The 16,305-nt window shown below is 35.0% G+C and overlaps 1 protein-coding gene across 6 annotated transcripts in view; it reads left to right on the top strand.

Annotated features, from left to right (window-relative positions):
• RPS6KA6 (ribosomal protein S6 kinase A6) overlaps nucleotides 1-16,305 on the top strand; it is a 43,447-nt gene that overhangs the window by 21,269 nt on the left and 5,873 nt on the right. The window contains exons 7-22 of one of the 6 annotated variants that reach the window (XM_042807167.1): nucleotides 304-410; nucleotides 682-719; nucleotides 2,259-2,401; nucleotides 3,229-3,299; nucleotides 4,427-4,515; nucleotides 4,974-5,038; nucleotides 7,074-7,176; nucleotides 8,148-8,171; nucleotides 8,514-8,638; nucleotides 8,923-9,048; nucleotides 9,628-9,717; nucleotides 10,391-10,549; nucleotides 10,977-11,138; nucleotides 11,572-11,648; nucleotides 13,276-13,393; nucleotides 15,324-15,464. In XM_042807167.1, the coding sequence (XP_042663101.1) occupies nucleotides 304-410; nucleotides 682-719; nucleotides 2,259-2,401; nucleotides 3,229-3,299; nucleotides 4,427-4,515; nucleotides 4,974-5,038; nucleotides 7,074-7,176; nucleotides 8,148-8,171; nucleotides 8,514-8,638; nucleotides 8,923-9,048; nucleotides 9,628-9,717; nucleotides 10,391-10,549; nucleotides 10,977-11,138; nucleotides 11,572-11,648; nucleotides 13,276-13,393; nucleotides 15,324-15,464 (1,638 nt within the window). Of the gene's footprint in view, nucleotides 1-303; nucleotides 411-681; nucleotides 720-2,258; nucleotides 2,402-3,228; nucleotides 3,300-4,426; nucleotides 4,516-4,973; nucleotides 5,039-7,073; nucleotides 7,177-8,144; nucleotides 8,172-8,468; nucleotides 8,639-8,922; nucleotides 9,049-9,627; nucleotides 9,718-10,390; nucleotides 10,550-10,976; nucleotides 11,139-11,571; nucleotides 11,649-13,275; nucleotides 13,394-15,323; nucleotides 15,465-16,305 lie in introns of all 6 variants that reach the window. The other 5 variants (XM_042807166.1, XM_042807164.1, XM_042807169.1 and 2 more) reach the window with 5 other exon arrangements.

Below are 16,305 nucleotides of genomic sequence, written 5' to 3'. Positions count from 1 at the left end.
AGAGGAGTGCTGGTGGTCCGTAACACCCAATATAACAAGTAAATTTATTACCTTAAAAGTTAGCTAATGCTTTGCAGTAACTGATGATGGTTTTGTTTAAGTATTGCAGGTAGTTCTTTTGTATATATGATGATTAGCCTGTATTACTGTATCATTTCTGTTAGGTGAATTAATGAATTATGAGTTCATAAGGCACTTGTAAAACTTATTTTGAAATTTAGGCAGACAGGTCTATTTTTTTTAGATTGCAGTTTTAAAAACTGAAGACAAGATCAGAAGGTAAATCTATACAGTTCTTATTAGGTTATGTTTACAGAGGAAGATGTGAAATTCTACCTCGCAGAACTGGCCCTTGCTTTGGATCACCTTCACAGCTTGGGAATTGTATACAGGGACCTGAAGCCAGAAAAGTAAAGTAAAATGTATTTTACCACTATTATGTGTATTTTGCTTGTTGCTTTGCATTTTCCTCTGTAGTGATGTAAAAAATTAAAAATATTTTTTGTTAGACTATGTAAGCAAACATAAAATGTAAAAAATGTCTGATTTAAATGAAGCAGTATCGGCTTGTTAAATTAATGACAGAAGTTGAACATCAAAAATGTTAACTATTATATTTTACATGTTGTATGTAAACATTCCTCTTTATGTGTGTTGGTGAATGTGAATTTTAATTTTCAGCATTTTGCTTGATGAAGCAGGACATATCAAGTTAACAGGTAGGTAACACTTATTAGTATAGCACTCTCTGAGCATATTTCTGTATAAGCTTTTAGTTATGAGCCTAAGGTATGGTCTTACTGTCCTGGAAGGTTCTGTGGAAGTTAGTTTTCCTGCTGGCTAATATTTGCATAGATCAAGTTGCAGTGTTAGCAGCAATATTGCTGTAAAGTGCAGATACTAATTGCTGTGGTTAAAATAGCAGAATTGTAATGGAAAATACAAAAGCAGACATTAGGTATGTTTTGGGTTTTTTTTTTAAAGAACTTTACTTCAGGTGGTGGTATGTTAGTAACTAAAACTATCCACTATTCCAGTTAGAGAGTGAGCTGTATAAAGGTTTACTGTGAAATGCTTTTTATCTGAAGATCAGGAGGTTATACACTTAGCCTAAAGTTGCTGACTGTGAGACTTCTTTTAAAAGGGGACAGAGATGCTTTTTTGGTGTAATATTATTTTCATGCACAATAAGACTTCTGAAATATTACTATTCTTTTGTGTTTCTGAATTATCACTTTTAAATACATATAAAATTGCAAAAAATGTTCTATGAGGAACAATTAAAATAGATATATTCTAGGAAATGATACGTACAGAAGACTGACTTTGGAAACCAAATTACTATGAACTTCTGAAAACTTTAAATTACATTTAAAGTGATGCTTTTGTATTATAAATTACATTATGTATTTTGATCTATAGATATTGCTATTAGATTCCAAGAAAAAATTAAGTTTCTTAAACTCTGAAAGACTTGATGAAATAATGGTGATGGAAAGAATCTTTATCAAATACATCATTTTAAAAATTTTGCATGATATATTTAAATCCAATTCAGCCCTAAAATTCTCACTTCCTTCTGAAACTAGAAAGAATAATTGATGGGTCTATTGATTAGCAATCATTTCCCCTTTGAAAAAAGGGGCACTTGAGAGCCTCATCTTGAGAGTTGGGCTAATATCAAGGACTTGTGTATTCAGTGGCATTGTTCCAACTAGGGGTAAAAAAGTATTCTGGGAGTAAAGTGAGCAGATATACAAGACTTCTTTACTGAACTTGAGTCAGGTTGCAGAACCCTGTTGTCTTATATAACAACAATATTTTAGTCTGATTTTATTTATTCATCACTCAGTAATACTAGACCATGCTCTCTTTGAAACTCATTTTTACTTCTATCCAATTTTTATGTGAATAAGCAGACAGTAAACAGGGAAAATTAGAACTTTTTATTATCTTAATGCTCTAAATGTGTAATATTTCAAATACTGAGTTATTTTGAGTAGTAATATCGATGGCTAACCATCACTTTAATATGACTTATAGAATGATTCTGGTGGTATGTAGTAAACTAAATGTCTTTAGTATCTCTAGATATCTGTGATTTCTTGTTTCATTAAGAGCTAGGATAATCACATAATAGTCCTGAAAGCAAACAAGCAAAAGCTGTCAACACTTGGATTTTAAAATACCATCTGCAGTATTGTTTTTTTTCTCTAAAGTTCTTTACTGGCTGTATTCTTGTAATGCTGTTGTTGTAGACTTTGGACTCAGCAAAGAATCAGTAGATCAAGAGAAGAAGGCCTATTCTTTCTGTGGTACTGTAGAATACATGGCACCTGAAGTAGTAAACAGGCGAGGGCACAACCAGAGTGCTGACTGGTGGTCCTTTGGTGTTCTCATGGTACTGTATGCTTCGTTGCTTACCTTGCTTAAGGTCACAAATACACTGTGTATGTTTAAGTGAATGTGAAATAATCTAGTTAGAATAAGCTTGTCCAGATCCATTAATGAATGCTTGGGAAAGGGGAAGAGTGAATTCAGTAACTGAATTGCTACTGAAATAGAAATTAATTTGAATAAAATTTATTCTTCACCTGCTTATCCCTGTAAAGTGTACTTATCAGGAACCATAAAAATCACGTGTAGTCCGTTAGTAGTTTAGAACAATTGTAGTCAGTGTGAAACTTCAGTTTGTGTATTTATTTTGCATGTTACTTGATAAATAAGGGAAAAAAAAAACCTGGAGCCTTGGTTTGATGGAATATTAATTGCATTTTTGTAAGTGTAAGCCTATTGAATGACTGCTGTAGTGGAGTAGTGAAATAAGCCTGTAACCGCTAGCACTTATGCCTTTGCTGTGATGTGTTAGAGCAGCAGGCAGAAATATGCATATTGACATTAAAAGTAAAGTATTGTTTTAGAATTCTTTTTCTTCTTGCTGTTTTCAGACTATGGCAACTTCTAAAACTTGATTATGGAGAGGATTTCATTACTTAAAGTAGCTTACGGATGTAAAATATTCCTACATCATCATTACATTACACTTGCCACTGTTATTATCATGTAAACTTCCAATGAAAATGAAATTTTAGATTCGTGAACTTCTTTGATAATCTTTTAAAAACTCAAGCCGCTATGTCTAACGTAGTGTTAGGACAGACTACAATACTTAACACTGAGCAATTGGGGGAAGAAGTGTTGATTTGGATTAACATTTGTTCTTTTCAGTTTGAAATGCTTACTGGTACACTACCATTTCAAGGTAAAGATCGAAATGAAACTATGAATATGATACTGAAGTAAGTATATCTTCTTACTTTTTGGAAAATCTAAAAATGTAATTTTTAAACATGTTTTAACAGCTTGTTATATCTCTTTGTGTTTGAAGAGCATTCAGCCAGAACAGGAACAGAAAACCCAAGCCCCGCCCCAAGGTTTAGATCCCAGACCATGATAGACTGTTAAATATCTGCAGGAATTAAAATCTTAGGGATGAACTTGTATTTTCATTGTAGGTGTATAATAAAGATAAAAACAGTACAGTGAGTTAGACCAGCATTATTTACCACTCGTGGTTATGCTCTCTTGCTGCTATTACAGCATACCTTATTTTGTAAGCAGTAGTTAATCAGGTGTTGCTTTGTGTACGTATATAGGGAGAGCTCACTTACATGCTCACATTTTTCATACTAAATTACCTCAGTTACAACAGAAGCTGCCTAGCAAGACAAACAGGGAGAACTGGTGACTAGTAGGTAAAACTGTTGGGCAAATACGTTCTAATCTTTATTTGTGTAGTTAAAGAATTTCCTTTAGACCACATTCAGAGCCTTGTTCCTTTTGAGGGGATGATAGGGAAGGGGGTGAGAGAAAAGCTCTGTTCTTACCAACACACAGCAGCTTAAATTCATTCTCAGGGTAAGTTCATAGTGGTATTACCTGTGAAAGCAGGTGGATTAGATCACTAGCGTCACTTGAAGCTCTAGGTGATGCTACAGTTCTGCAGAAGAATTTCTTGCCTTAGTGTAATTGTTTTCACAAAACAAGCTTGGCAAAGTCAGTGAGCTTTTATGTGATGGCTTAATGAGCTACTCAAGGCTCTTGATTCAAGAGGAATTTTAGCAATCACTTCAGGGGCAAGTAATTTGGGATTTGGTGAGTCTCTTCTGACAGTGATTCTGGTAGAGGTATTTTGGTGATAACTTCCTAGTGAAATGAAGATACCTTTTGAAAATAAATATTCCTGAGAATTGTTTTACTCTACTTTAGTAGTGAATGTGAAACTTAAAGTTGATGATTTAACTGTGTACACTCTACAAGACTTTGGAATAGATCCTTGATATATCAAATTGTGCAATGAAGTCTATGCAGACAATTTTTAGTAAGACACATTTCTTCCTCTTACCTGTTCTCTGTTTTCCTTTAGAGCAAAACTTGGAATGCCTCAGTTCCTCAGCCCTGAAGCACAAAGTCTTCTGAGGATGTTGTTTAAAAGGAACCCATCAAACAGACTAGGTTGGTTCATTTATTTGGATATTTGAAATAAAAGTAGTTCAGTTGAGTTGGTTATTTTAAAAAAGTAGTTGCTAGAGACTCTCAAGCTTCAGATGGTCAGTAAGATTTGGGATTAGATATAATTTCATATTAGCTTGGATCATGACTTCCTGGGTTTAGCTAATGAATGACTACTTTCTTGGACCAGTGACTCTAAGCAGTGAGCCAAAGCTTTGACAGTGTCAGAACAAAGAATATCAAAACTCTCTATTTATGGGCTTATTGTACTCTGTTTGCTTCCCTGATGAGGTGTACACTACTTAATTGAGTATTTTACATCCTCAAAATATTTCTGTATTTTCAATTCCCTCAAATAACTGTGACTAGTTAATTTCTTAAAATTTTGCATAATTCTTAGTGCAATCTTCTTCAAAGACTTCACCCAACAGTTTTATAAATACAGTATTTTCTTTGTTCAGGAGCTGGTTCAGATGGAGTTGAAGAAATCAAGAGACATCCTTTTTTTTCTACTGTTGATTGGAACGTAAGTACAAAATGATCTGAATGATAAAACTGTTTTTTTCTGTGTTGTAGCATTATGAGTATTTGCATCTGAATAGGGCACAATAAACATTGCAGTACTGCTGTCTTGCATTCTGGCTTCTACTGTAATCTTATTTGGCATATGGAGCTGTAGTATTTATGGTATGGAAAGTATTAATTGTAAATTGTACACTTAATTTTTAAATAATTGAGTTTCAGCTTTCCAAACCTTAAGTTGTCTGTTAGAGCATTTGTAGTTGGGAGAGAATGCTGGTCTTCCCTGTGTGCAAGAATCCTTCTCTTCAGTAAGTGTCCATCTAGTGCTTCCATGCAGGGCACAAAAATTCACTGTGATTGTAATTCTTTGACTTCTCTCTAGTTAGCCACAGCACATTCCTATTTTATTAGTAATATTCCATTCACAGTTGAAGTATTGACTCTGGTGCTCTGCAATGATCAGAGGTCTGTATGAGTTCATGATTGCTTGCTTAAATTTTTAACCAGCACCTTGTTGATTTTCCTCTGAGGTTCTCTAAGCTTTTGAGATGTGTTTCCCAGAAATGTTAGCAAAACTAAGATGCTGTATATAAAATAATTCTACCCCGAAAATGCTCCTTTGCTATAATGCCTACAAAAGGATACACACAATAAATAAGATGTTGCTGTGCTGAAAGGACTACCTGCAATGCTATTCAATATTGTGCTCAACTGTTTCTTTAAAGCATGTTGTCATTATCCTTCTCTTTATCTCTTGTATTTACTTCTGAGAAGGTGTTTTTCTAGCTGTGTTTATGCAGCTTCTACCATAGAGTCCTGATTAGCAAGGAGGGTTTTCAGTAACGGCAGAACCTCACAGTTTCATATGAGGACACTTTGTAAGAGAAATCTGTGTTGTTGTAGCTTGATTATCTTTTGGTTTTTAGTTTTGTTTTTTTTCTTGTAAGGGACTGATGTTGAAATAAATACCAGCAAGGAAGTTTGGAAGATCTGCATTCTAACTCTTTATTTTTTTATCTTCTTTTTTTCTAACTTTTTTTTTCATTTGACAATGCTTTGTATTTATTTCAGTATGATGGTGTTGATGACCACTTCTGAATTGTAGCTCATTATTTCTATGGAGTGAATTCAGGTCCTTCTTTCTTTTTTTTGTGTGTGGTTTTTTTTTTTGTTTGTTTGTTTTTTAAAATTCAAATACATTGCATGTTCTTGTGCAGGAAAATTAAATGAAAAGAACTGCAAAAAGTAGGTCTGAAAGGATGAGAGAAATGCCAAGAAAATATTCTCAGAACTTCCTGAACTTTGCATGGGGCTTCAATGTCATTTGACATGAAATTTTCTCTTCCTTAACTGTAAATGGGACTTACTGCTGATTTGAGATCACTTGGGCAATGCATTTTTCAAAAGCAAGTTGAGTAAAGGAGAAAAAAAGGAGCCCTTCCTTTTCCTTCTCTTAGTTTAGTAGATTAGGAAAAACCTAGAATTAGAGCTTTGAGAATTGGGCAGCTCCTTGCCAAGAGGGACACGCCTGTCAGTTGCGAGAGGTGTTTGCAACCCAGAATAGAAGGGTGAAGACTATTCTGTGTCTTCCATTTGGGGTGAGATTTTCAGGGTGGTGACAAAATAGCAGTGAACCAGGTCCGAGACAATGATAGAAGGTAAGATGCCCTATGGTTGTTCCATGTTCTTCTGAATAAGCCAAAGATGAACGAGTGATAAGTAGCAGCCTGCTGTTGTATTTTTAAAAGTACAGATGTAGTAGATGAGGCAGATTTGGAAGAATGAGGAAAGAGAGCTGTGTACTATTTGATTTGTCTGGTAACATTTCCTGTAGCATTTCAAATCAAAGGTACATGAAAGTAACTCAATCTTTCTGTATATATTTGTGGTTTTCTACTTGCTATATGTTATTCACACTTTCAGAAAACCATTTTAATACAGTAACACTTGACTTGCTTTCCCTATAGCTTAGCAAAATCGACAGCATCCGTGGAAGTTTAATTCACTCTTAATGATATGACTTTGTCCTTCTACTTCAGAAACTGTTCAGAAGAGAAATTCAACCCCCTTTTAAGCCTGCCTCTGGAAAGCCAGAAGATACCTTTTGTTTTGATCCAGAATTCACAGCAAAAACACCAAAAGGTAATTTTGCATGGTTATAAATTGGTGTGGTTCATGGGACAAGAGGGGTCAAATTAATGTTACAACAAGCAGCTTACCAAGAGAAAAAGCCAGTGACAAAATTAAAAGGGAAGGGTGCAATAGGGTACCAGTACTTTGTAGTAGTATGTTCTTCTCAGTGGGTTCCTGTTCTTTGAAATACTGTGCTCAACTTTGGTTCACCAACCAAAAAAAAAGGAATATTAACAGCTGAATTATGGTTTCTAGTTATGGTTTAGTCAGACATGCAGTGTTTGGGAGAGAAGTGTTTAATGCTAAAAGTAAACTAAATTTGATTCCATCAGTGATTATTTTTAGGTCCAATATTCCACTGAAAATTACCTGCTTGAAGTTACTTTCTTAACCCTATTCATTATAATCATTATTAAAATTAAATCTTAAAACTAGCATTACAATATTTTTATTCATTGAGCTGTTTCTCTCACTACCCATGATGGGTTTGACTTTACTCTTGAAGAAACGGTGATTCCAAGGTAGAGAAGGGTGGGAACAATGAACAGTAGACTGGGTACCTGTACTACTAGATCAGTTGCAAAGACATCTCAAATAGTTTCAAGAAGCTTGTGAAAATTTATCTTTAAAATACTCCTTAGATTATTGCACTTTGAAAATTTCCAAGTAGCTGAACTTTGAAACAAAGACAGTAATTGCAAGCATATATTGCTTAGTATGCTTCAAGTTTCACGTGAGGTTTTCTTTTGTGGATGATGTTTTTCTTTACTGGTGCATCCAACTTTTAAAGCCACCTATGTTTATTTGGAGAATGTCTGTGGTTCTAATAGGCTACACAAAATCATCAAGCTGTGCTTACTGTGAAATTTCAAACAATGAATTCAGAGGTGCACGTAACCTAAGGAAAATTTGGTTCAAATTATTCAGTAGTATTACTAATTTATTATTCTTGTATTGCCTCACTTCTGCCTTGCCAGCAGCACAGAAACAACTGAGCAAAATCTGTGAGCGCTCTTCTTTGTGATGCAGTCCTTGAACATAAGGCTATGATCTTTATTTCTTTCTCATAAGTACTGTTGTGCTTCAGTAAACTTCCTCCTAAAAACATATATTCATACATTAGTTCCTGTAGTGTTTTGTAGTTTTAGATAAAGCCCAGGAATACTTGCTTTGTGTGTGTTACTGGAATAAGAGGGGATAACTGACTAGAAGTCTTATTCAACATCTAGTGTTGCCCTTGTTTGCTTCCCTTCCCTCAAAATGTTTCTTCCAACATATCTCTCCTGAATGTTAAAATATAGCCTTGCTGGGATTTAGCCATCCTAATCAACTGTGTATGCCACTAGATTCTCCAGGAGTCCCACCTAGTGCGAATGCACATCAGCTCTTCAAAGGATTTAGTTTTGTTGCAACTACTACTGTAGAAGATCATAAAATATCACCACTCACCAATATACTGCCAATAGTACAGGTAACACTTTATTTTTTGGGAAACTTTTTTGACATGCCAAAGATTGACCTATATTTAGTGTTTACGGGCTGTTCTGTTTTGTCTGGGGAGACTATCATAAAATGTGCATGATTAAAATGCTTCCATGGGACTTTTTTAAAAAACAAGTTGCTGTTTTTCTGAAGGCAGAATTCAAAAGAGTAAACATGGGCAAGCAGAAGAAACTTTTGCTGTTGGAAATGATATTATGGCAAAGAGCATCTTGTTGCTTTAGGTGACAAATTGTACGTGTTTGTTTTTTAAAGCAGCTTCATGGAAACAGCGCGCAGTTTACTGATGTGTACGAACTGAAGGAAGATATTGGTGTTGGTTCCTACTCTGTTTGTAAGCGATGTATACACATAGCTACAAATATGGAGTTTGCTGTAAAGGTATGTTGAGTAAATTTCACTGTGACAGTTCTGAAATTACTGTGTAGTAGATTAGAAAATGTATGCATTTAAATTTACAAGTTACTGTAGCTTTTTATATGCTCTGAGAAATGAAAACCAGTGTTTTCTTCATTTAAATTGCATATTGACTTCTATAAGTTTTTTTTTTTCTGGGTAAGGTTATGGCCCAGAAGAACTGGCTTTGCAGTTACTGTCTTGAAGCCTGAAAATACTGTACAATGATGAGCACATGTGAAATAAAATAAGATCCACAAGCATGGAACTGGGCTGCAGGGAAGTAGTGATGTTTCAGACAGTCCATTGCACTTCTTTGTCCTTTGTAGCAGAATAGACTGCCTTAACGGTACAGTTTTAACTGGTAGCAAGGAGAGAGCAAGAAATGAATAAACAGTGGGATGTGAAGTTGGAAGATGAATTAGTCATGATGAGTATAAAGTAATGAACTCAAGAAATTTTTCTATTCTGTTGTTGAAGTGAGAATATAAATACAAAAGAATTTCTTTAGTAAATAGACTTTGTTTAGCCAAACATTGTTTTTCCTGTTGTTATATTTTTCAGATAATTGATAAAAGTAAGAGGGATCCCTCAGAAGAAATTGAGATTCTCATGCGTTATGGACAACATCCAAATATTATTACTTTAAAGGATGTATGTACCTCCTTTTTTCTGTTACTTCTTTTTACACAGTATTCAAATACAGATGTAGGGAGGTTATTGGGACTTATGAAATTACTTTTATATAGTAAAATATTTTAGGAGAGCAGTACATATAGCAGAGTGTTGAATATTTTCATATATGACATTGTCCTGATAATATTTTTTTCTAAATGCCTTTTAGTGAACTTGAAGTGAAAAATAATGTAAAGGTTAGAAATGTTGTATTTCCTCTTACTTCAGATGAGTAGCTAATGTGTTGGTAATGCGAATCTGAAAAAACAGTTGTAGGTTGTCCTGCGTATGCAAAGTGCCAGCAGTGAAAAATTGTCTGTGGAGGGGAAGAGCAATAGAGAGTGATAGGGCTACTCTCCTCATACAATTGACGTTCCTAGACTGAAAAATTTCATTTCAAGTTATTAGTTAACAATCAATTACTTCAGTGTCTCACAGAATGGCACGTAAGCTTTCTTGTGCTTTGTGCTTTAAGGCTTCTGAATTGCAGAATTAAATTTTTCAGTCACTGCTGTTTGTGCTTTATGTTCATATGTGAACAGGTAAACAATCTAGTCTGTAATATTCACATTTATCAGGATGTATAATTATAGATGATCTTTTTAATATATGTGTGCATTTATATACATATACACGTTAAACTTCTCATCAGGTATATGATGATGGTAGATTTATATATCTTGTCACTGAACTGATGAAAGGAGGAGAGCTGCTTGATCGAATTCTCAGACAGAAGTTCTTCTCGGAGCGAGAGGCTAGTGCTGTATTATACACTATAACTAAGACTGTGGACTACCTGCACTGCCAAGGAGTGAGTGGTTTTCTTCTGACATGGCTTCTTTCACATTTCTTAGAATTAATAAATGTCTTTTATGTGCTTTGGTTGCCTTGTTTTTATGGCAGAAGGGAAGATTTCTAAGTATTTTATGACAAAGGTGAGCGATATAAACAAGTACTCCTGTTATTCTGGCAAGCCCTTTTGACTCTACTTTTCCAGTTTATGAAGTAGCTTTTCTCATGCTTGCTGGCAAATGGTTATGTTAGTTCCAGTTGCATTACAAGCTAGTAGGCATTTTGACATTGAACTAGAATTTTTTGTTACTTAAAAGTTATATAATTATGTGGAACTGTTGATAAATATATTAATCTAGATAAGAGTTTTTAAAATTGCAAATTATATACAAACAACTGTACATGCAACTTCTAAATGATAGATCTCAAAATTTCTTTGTTTGAAGGTAGTGCATCGAGACCTTAAACCTAGTAATATTTTATATACGGATGATTCAAATAATGCTGATTCTATCAGGATTTGTGATTTTGGATTTGCAAAACAACTTCGAGGAGAAAATGGACTACTTCTAACTCCATGCTACACTGCAAACTTTGTGGCACCAGAGGTATCTTAAGCTGCCATGTGTTTTTTTTCTGTGCTGTTTTTGATGCATCAAGTACTTAAACTTTTTAACAGTGCTTAAAAAAAAAAAAAAAAAAAAAACACCAACAAAAAAAACCCCAACAAAACAAAAACAAACAAAAAAAAACAAACGCCCAAACAAAACAATTCTGCTAGTTTTCCTTAAGTTTAATTCTTTAAAATGGCTTACATCTTATTTTTGAGGGTGGATTCCGCTTATTAAGGATTTTCACAGGTGATGTTCTGGGAACAAGAAATGTTGTTAGTTACTGTAACTTGTATATTGAAAAATAAATAATTAAACCTCTGAAGTTTTCCTGGGATTGACTTAGCCCTCCTTAGGCTGCGTAGTGGTATTGGATTGGGGTGGGGTTTTTTTTCAGATATGAAAAGTCTTTTAACACTCTGTTTTATAGGTTCTCATGAGACAGGGATATGATGCTGCTTGTGACATATGGAGCTTGGGTGTTCTTCTTTACACAATGTTGGCAGGGTGAGAAATATTTCTTAGCTTTTTTGTTCTAGCATGCTGCATTAATCCATGCTTTCATTAAAATAGTAAGAAATTACCGAATTGATTTGACTGCAGAATGACTAAGACACTCAAGTGGAGCAGAAAGCTGTAAGTAAATGCATACATCAGCTAGGCTTATCTTACAGGTTAGGTTCAAGACTTCTGTCTTCTATAGTAGATGACTGCTGGGGGATGCCAAAGACTCCCCAGTTTCCAGAAGAAAATTTAGTCTGTTAAAGTATGTGGTGGTTTTCTTCTTTCTTCTTCTGCCTCTTGTCCTCCCCACCCTGTTACCCTTGTAGTCCACCTTCTTGTATCTCCTGCCACAGGCTTGACTCCTGTCCCTTATGTAGAACACACTGGCTTTGTAACCTTTTAAGTTTTCTAAACTTCTAAATTTTCCTAAGCAGTATGGAGCAATGTTTATCTTTGATAATTTTGTACTTTTTCATGTAAGATCACCACTACAGTTCTGCCGTCAAAACTCAGGTTGCTGTATGATTTAAGTGCAAGTATGCAGATATTGGGCAGTATACTGATTGCACACTTGGGAAACATTGTCTGAACAAAAGGTATGGCAGGACAAAAGTGTGGGGGAGGAATGGTCCAATGTGAATTACTGTATTTCCATTTTGTTCCTCTTAAGCTCCTCAACCAAAAGACTAGAACTAACTGGCTGGGATAGTTCCTAAACCTCTGTTGATGATGCTGATTGATCTTACTTTTATGCAGAGCTTTCAAAGTACTAAGATAGAATGCATTAAGTTTAATTATTATTGTTTGCAAGCTAATTTGAAATCTAAGGGTCATCAAGCTGTAACTACTTAATCAGAGTAAGATTTGGGGTGTATAGTTAAAACTGACTTGGTACTAGCCTGTGATCAGAGGAGATGCCAGAACAACATAATACTCTTGACATTCTTAAAAGGTGTATTTCTGTGACTTAGGTTGCTTTTCAGATCTGCTAATTCAGTTCTTTTGAGTTTGTCACAGTAGAATTTGTAGAAAGTAAGCCAGACTTACAGGAAACCCTGTAAACTGTTTCATGCCTCCAGAACTAATGGTCTTGTGGTTTAAGCCTTCCAAACTCACTTAAGTAAAAAAACTGTCGTGAACATTTTCTTGTAGCTTTTCCCCAAATGATAGATGAGTGTACATTGTGCTCATTCTCTGTCTAATTAAATGCACATACCCTAAGCACAATATTACTCTAGTTTTATTGGGCCATTCTGTTAGAGTACTGTTCCAGGTTTGGATTACTTTACATAAACTGGTATTCTAGCAGAATTTGTGTTTACAAATCACTTCTATTTAAGTTGAAAGTCGACACTGATTAGAATGCATTAAGCTATTAATTTAAGACATCTTTTTAGTCTGCATTTTCCATTTATTCTACTTAATTAACCACAACAATGGGGAAAATAAAATAATATCGTTTCAAAGATGAAATATTAATATAAAAAGTATTTAATAGTATATAGTGTGTTTCTGCCAGTCGTGGGATATCTACTCAGAATGATTTATGATATTTTACCAATTTATTGCAGCTTCTTGCCCTACAAAGTGTTTTGTTTGTTTATCTGTTTTTTTTTTTTTCTTTCAACAGCTATACTCCATTTGCCAACGGTCCTAACGATACTCCAGAGGAGATCCTGGTACGGATAGGCAGTGGAAAATTCTCTTTAAGTGGAGGCAACTGGGACACCGTTTCAGATGCAGCAAAGGTGTAAATGTGTTTTGTTTTGTCCTTATATTTTTGTAGATTTCAAATGAACATCTAATGAACTTTATAAAATAGTCTAGTCTATCACATTAGATTACTATTATTACCTGCAAACTTTACTGCAATGAAGGTCATCTAGTCTAACCTTCTGCTCAAAGCAAGGTCAGCTGTGAGTTCTGACCAGGTAGCTCAGGTCTGTATTCAGTCTGTCTTTAGAAGCTTCCGAGGGTGGAGACTGAACAGCTTGCCTGGGCAGCCTTTTCCAATGCTTGGCTGCTGTAATGAGGAAAAAGCTTCTGATTTCAAGCCAGAACATTTCTTGTTTTACTTTGTCCTCTGTTTCCATTCCTTTGGCCATGCTGACTAAAGGAATGTCAGCCTTTTTGGATGCCAGGTCACATTGGTAGTTCATGTTCAATCTACCAAAACCTCCTGGTGGTCCTCTACAAAGCTGGTCCCCAGCCAGTCAATCCCCACCCTGTACCTTCGTGATAATTTCTTCCTTTCCAAGCGCAGGACTTTGCATTTGTCCTTGCTGAATTTTATATGGCTCTGGTTAGCTTGTTACTCCATCCTGCCTAGGTCCCTTTGAGTGGCTGCCCAGCCTCTGAACTCATTAGCTCTTACCCCACACCTCCAGCTTGGTGCCCCACTGGAAACTTGTCAAGAGTGCCCCCTCTTCCTTCCCTGGAGTCACTGATAAATATTTTAAATAAGATAGGTCCCAAAATAGGCTTTTCTAATCACCAGTCTGGGTTTTTTATTGGATCAAAATCAGGTGTTTGTGGGATTCCTTAAATGGAAGGATGATTTTTTACAATTATCGGTTAGTTCTAGCAGCTAACTAGTCTTGCATTAATAGGTTAATTTTTTTGTTGTGCAATTTTTAAATGTTCAACACTGAAGTCATCAGGTCTTTTGTCTTTGTTAGTACTTTCAGCAATTGAACTAGTACTTTGACAATCAAATATATCCAGATACTTTGCCAAAAATCTTGATCAGCTCCATTATGCAGCTGTTGTTTTTTATTTAAAGACTGCATCTCTCATCGGTTGCTGTATGTGTTCTCTGGGTTTGGTGTTGGCCTGGTCTGTAGGTATCTTAGTCACCACTGTTACCTTTTATAAAGCTTGGCATTAATATTAAATCTTGTCCTGATCTTTTGGAACTGCACTATTTGTTCATTTTGGTAGGAGTGATTCAGAATACTTGTTGGCTGATGCTGTCTTAGCACAAGTAATTCAATTCTGTATATTTAAGAATGCTTAACATTTTGTACCTAAAACAAAGGGAACATTGTGTCAGCTTGTTCATATTTTGTTTTCTTTGAAGCTATTCCTGTCTCTGTTCTCTGCCCTGCCTACCCAGCTCTTATTTTGACCGATGTTGTAATTAGCAGCATTTTGCTAATGCTTCTAAACAGGCAAAAACAAATGTCCATTTCTGTTGGCTTTATTCCTTACCTAACTCCTTGAAGGAAAAATTCTTTGATATAGTATATCACTATATATGAGTTCAATTGTAATATGTAGTCAGTGGATCCTAAATATGTAGTACAAATGAAGAGATATGTTTGCAAATAGTATCTCTTCCATGAAACCTATCTGCTAAATTTTAATAGGATTTCTAGTCTTGTAAATATTATATTAATAAACAAACTGAAATATGAAACACAAACAACAGTAAGTTTATTTACAATAAAGACTTGCTCTGTTAAACTGATTAAATAGTACAACACATTGTTTTCAGACTTCTGTGGTGTCAGGGCACAGAATGATCCAATTTATCTGCTGATTTGTGTTGTGTGTGTTTGCATTGTGTTAATCCCTGCCACATAGGGTACTTTTTTCATTGCTGCCATAATTAATGCCTTAAAGTCTGCATAAGATTATTTCAACTGAATAATATGTGTGGTTTTCCTTTTTATCTAGGACTTGTTATCACACATGCTTCATGTAGATCCACATCAGCGGTATACAGCAGAACAAGTATTAAAACATTCGTGGATAGCCTGTAGGGACCAGTTGCCGCATTATCAACTAAACAGGCAAGATGCACCACATCTAGTAAAGGTAAAAGAACCTGAAGGCTGAATGTTGCTTGAGCTGGTGGATGTGCAATGAATTGAGTTGCTTTGAGCTACAAGCAGAACTGATTTTTTTCTTTAGAAAATAAATTAGTTTTTTTTGTTTTCCTAAGTATGTGCGTATTTAAGTTACATAAGCAGACAAATTATTTATAATTGTTTTTTAACCTATGTGTAAAAGAAGAGATTTTTCTGGTTGTTTTGTTTTCAAAGATTAAGGTAGCTTTGGCCATATAGAAACCTGATAAAAAAGTTATGAGATTGAGACTGCCACAGGTCTCCTAGCATTGTTGTTCAAGAAACATTTTGGGATTTGTTTCTAGCTCATACTGTGCTTTCCTAACATAAATTATTAAACTGCACTACAGTTTTTCCACCGGTGCTTTATCAGTTTGTTCTGTATCTGTGTTTATGACTTGTGACACACAAACATTCTACTGTATGCAGGCGGCTTTTAGGTTGACTTCATTAGTTTTGTTGGATTCACAAACAAGGACCTGTGATAGCCAGTCTTAATTGTGTTGTCTTTCATAAGTCAGGACCTGAATAGCCTCTGAAGTGGCTGTATTTGATAAATTAATGCTAATCTTACTTGGGAGATATTAATTCTGACCCACATTAAAAGGTTATTCCTACATCTGAGGAATGTGAGAAAAATATGCAGGAAAGTAGTCGTCAGTCACCTGTGCTTAGAAACCTGAAGGATTCAGCAGTAAATGTTTTTTCCAAAACTAACTTTAGAGAATGTCCTGCCATAAGTCCTGGATTTTTTTAGTAGAGTTAGTGAAAAATTTAATACTCAATTGCTTTATTTTCTGATAAAAATG

Source organism: Tyto alba, unplaced genomic scaffold (genome assembly GCF_018691265.1).
Source record: "Tyto alba isolate M040663 unplaced genomic scaffold, T.alba_DEE_v4.0 Super-Scaffold_5, whole genome shotgun sequence".
Classification (NCBI taxonomy): Eukaryota; Metazoa; Chordata; class Aves; order Strigiformes; family Tytonidae; genus Tyto; species Tyto alba.
This window is presented reverse-complemented; position numbering and strand designations above follow the sequence as displayed.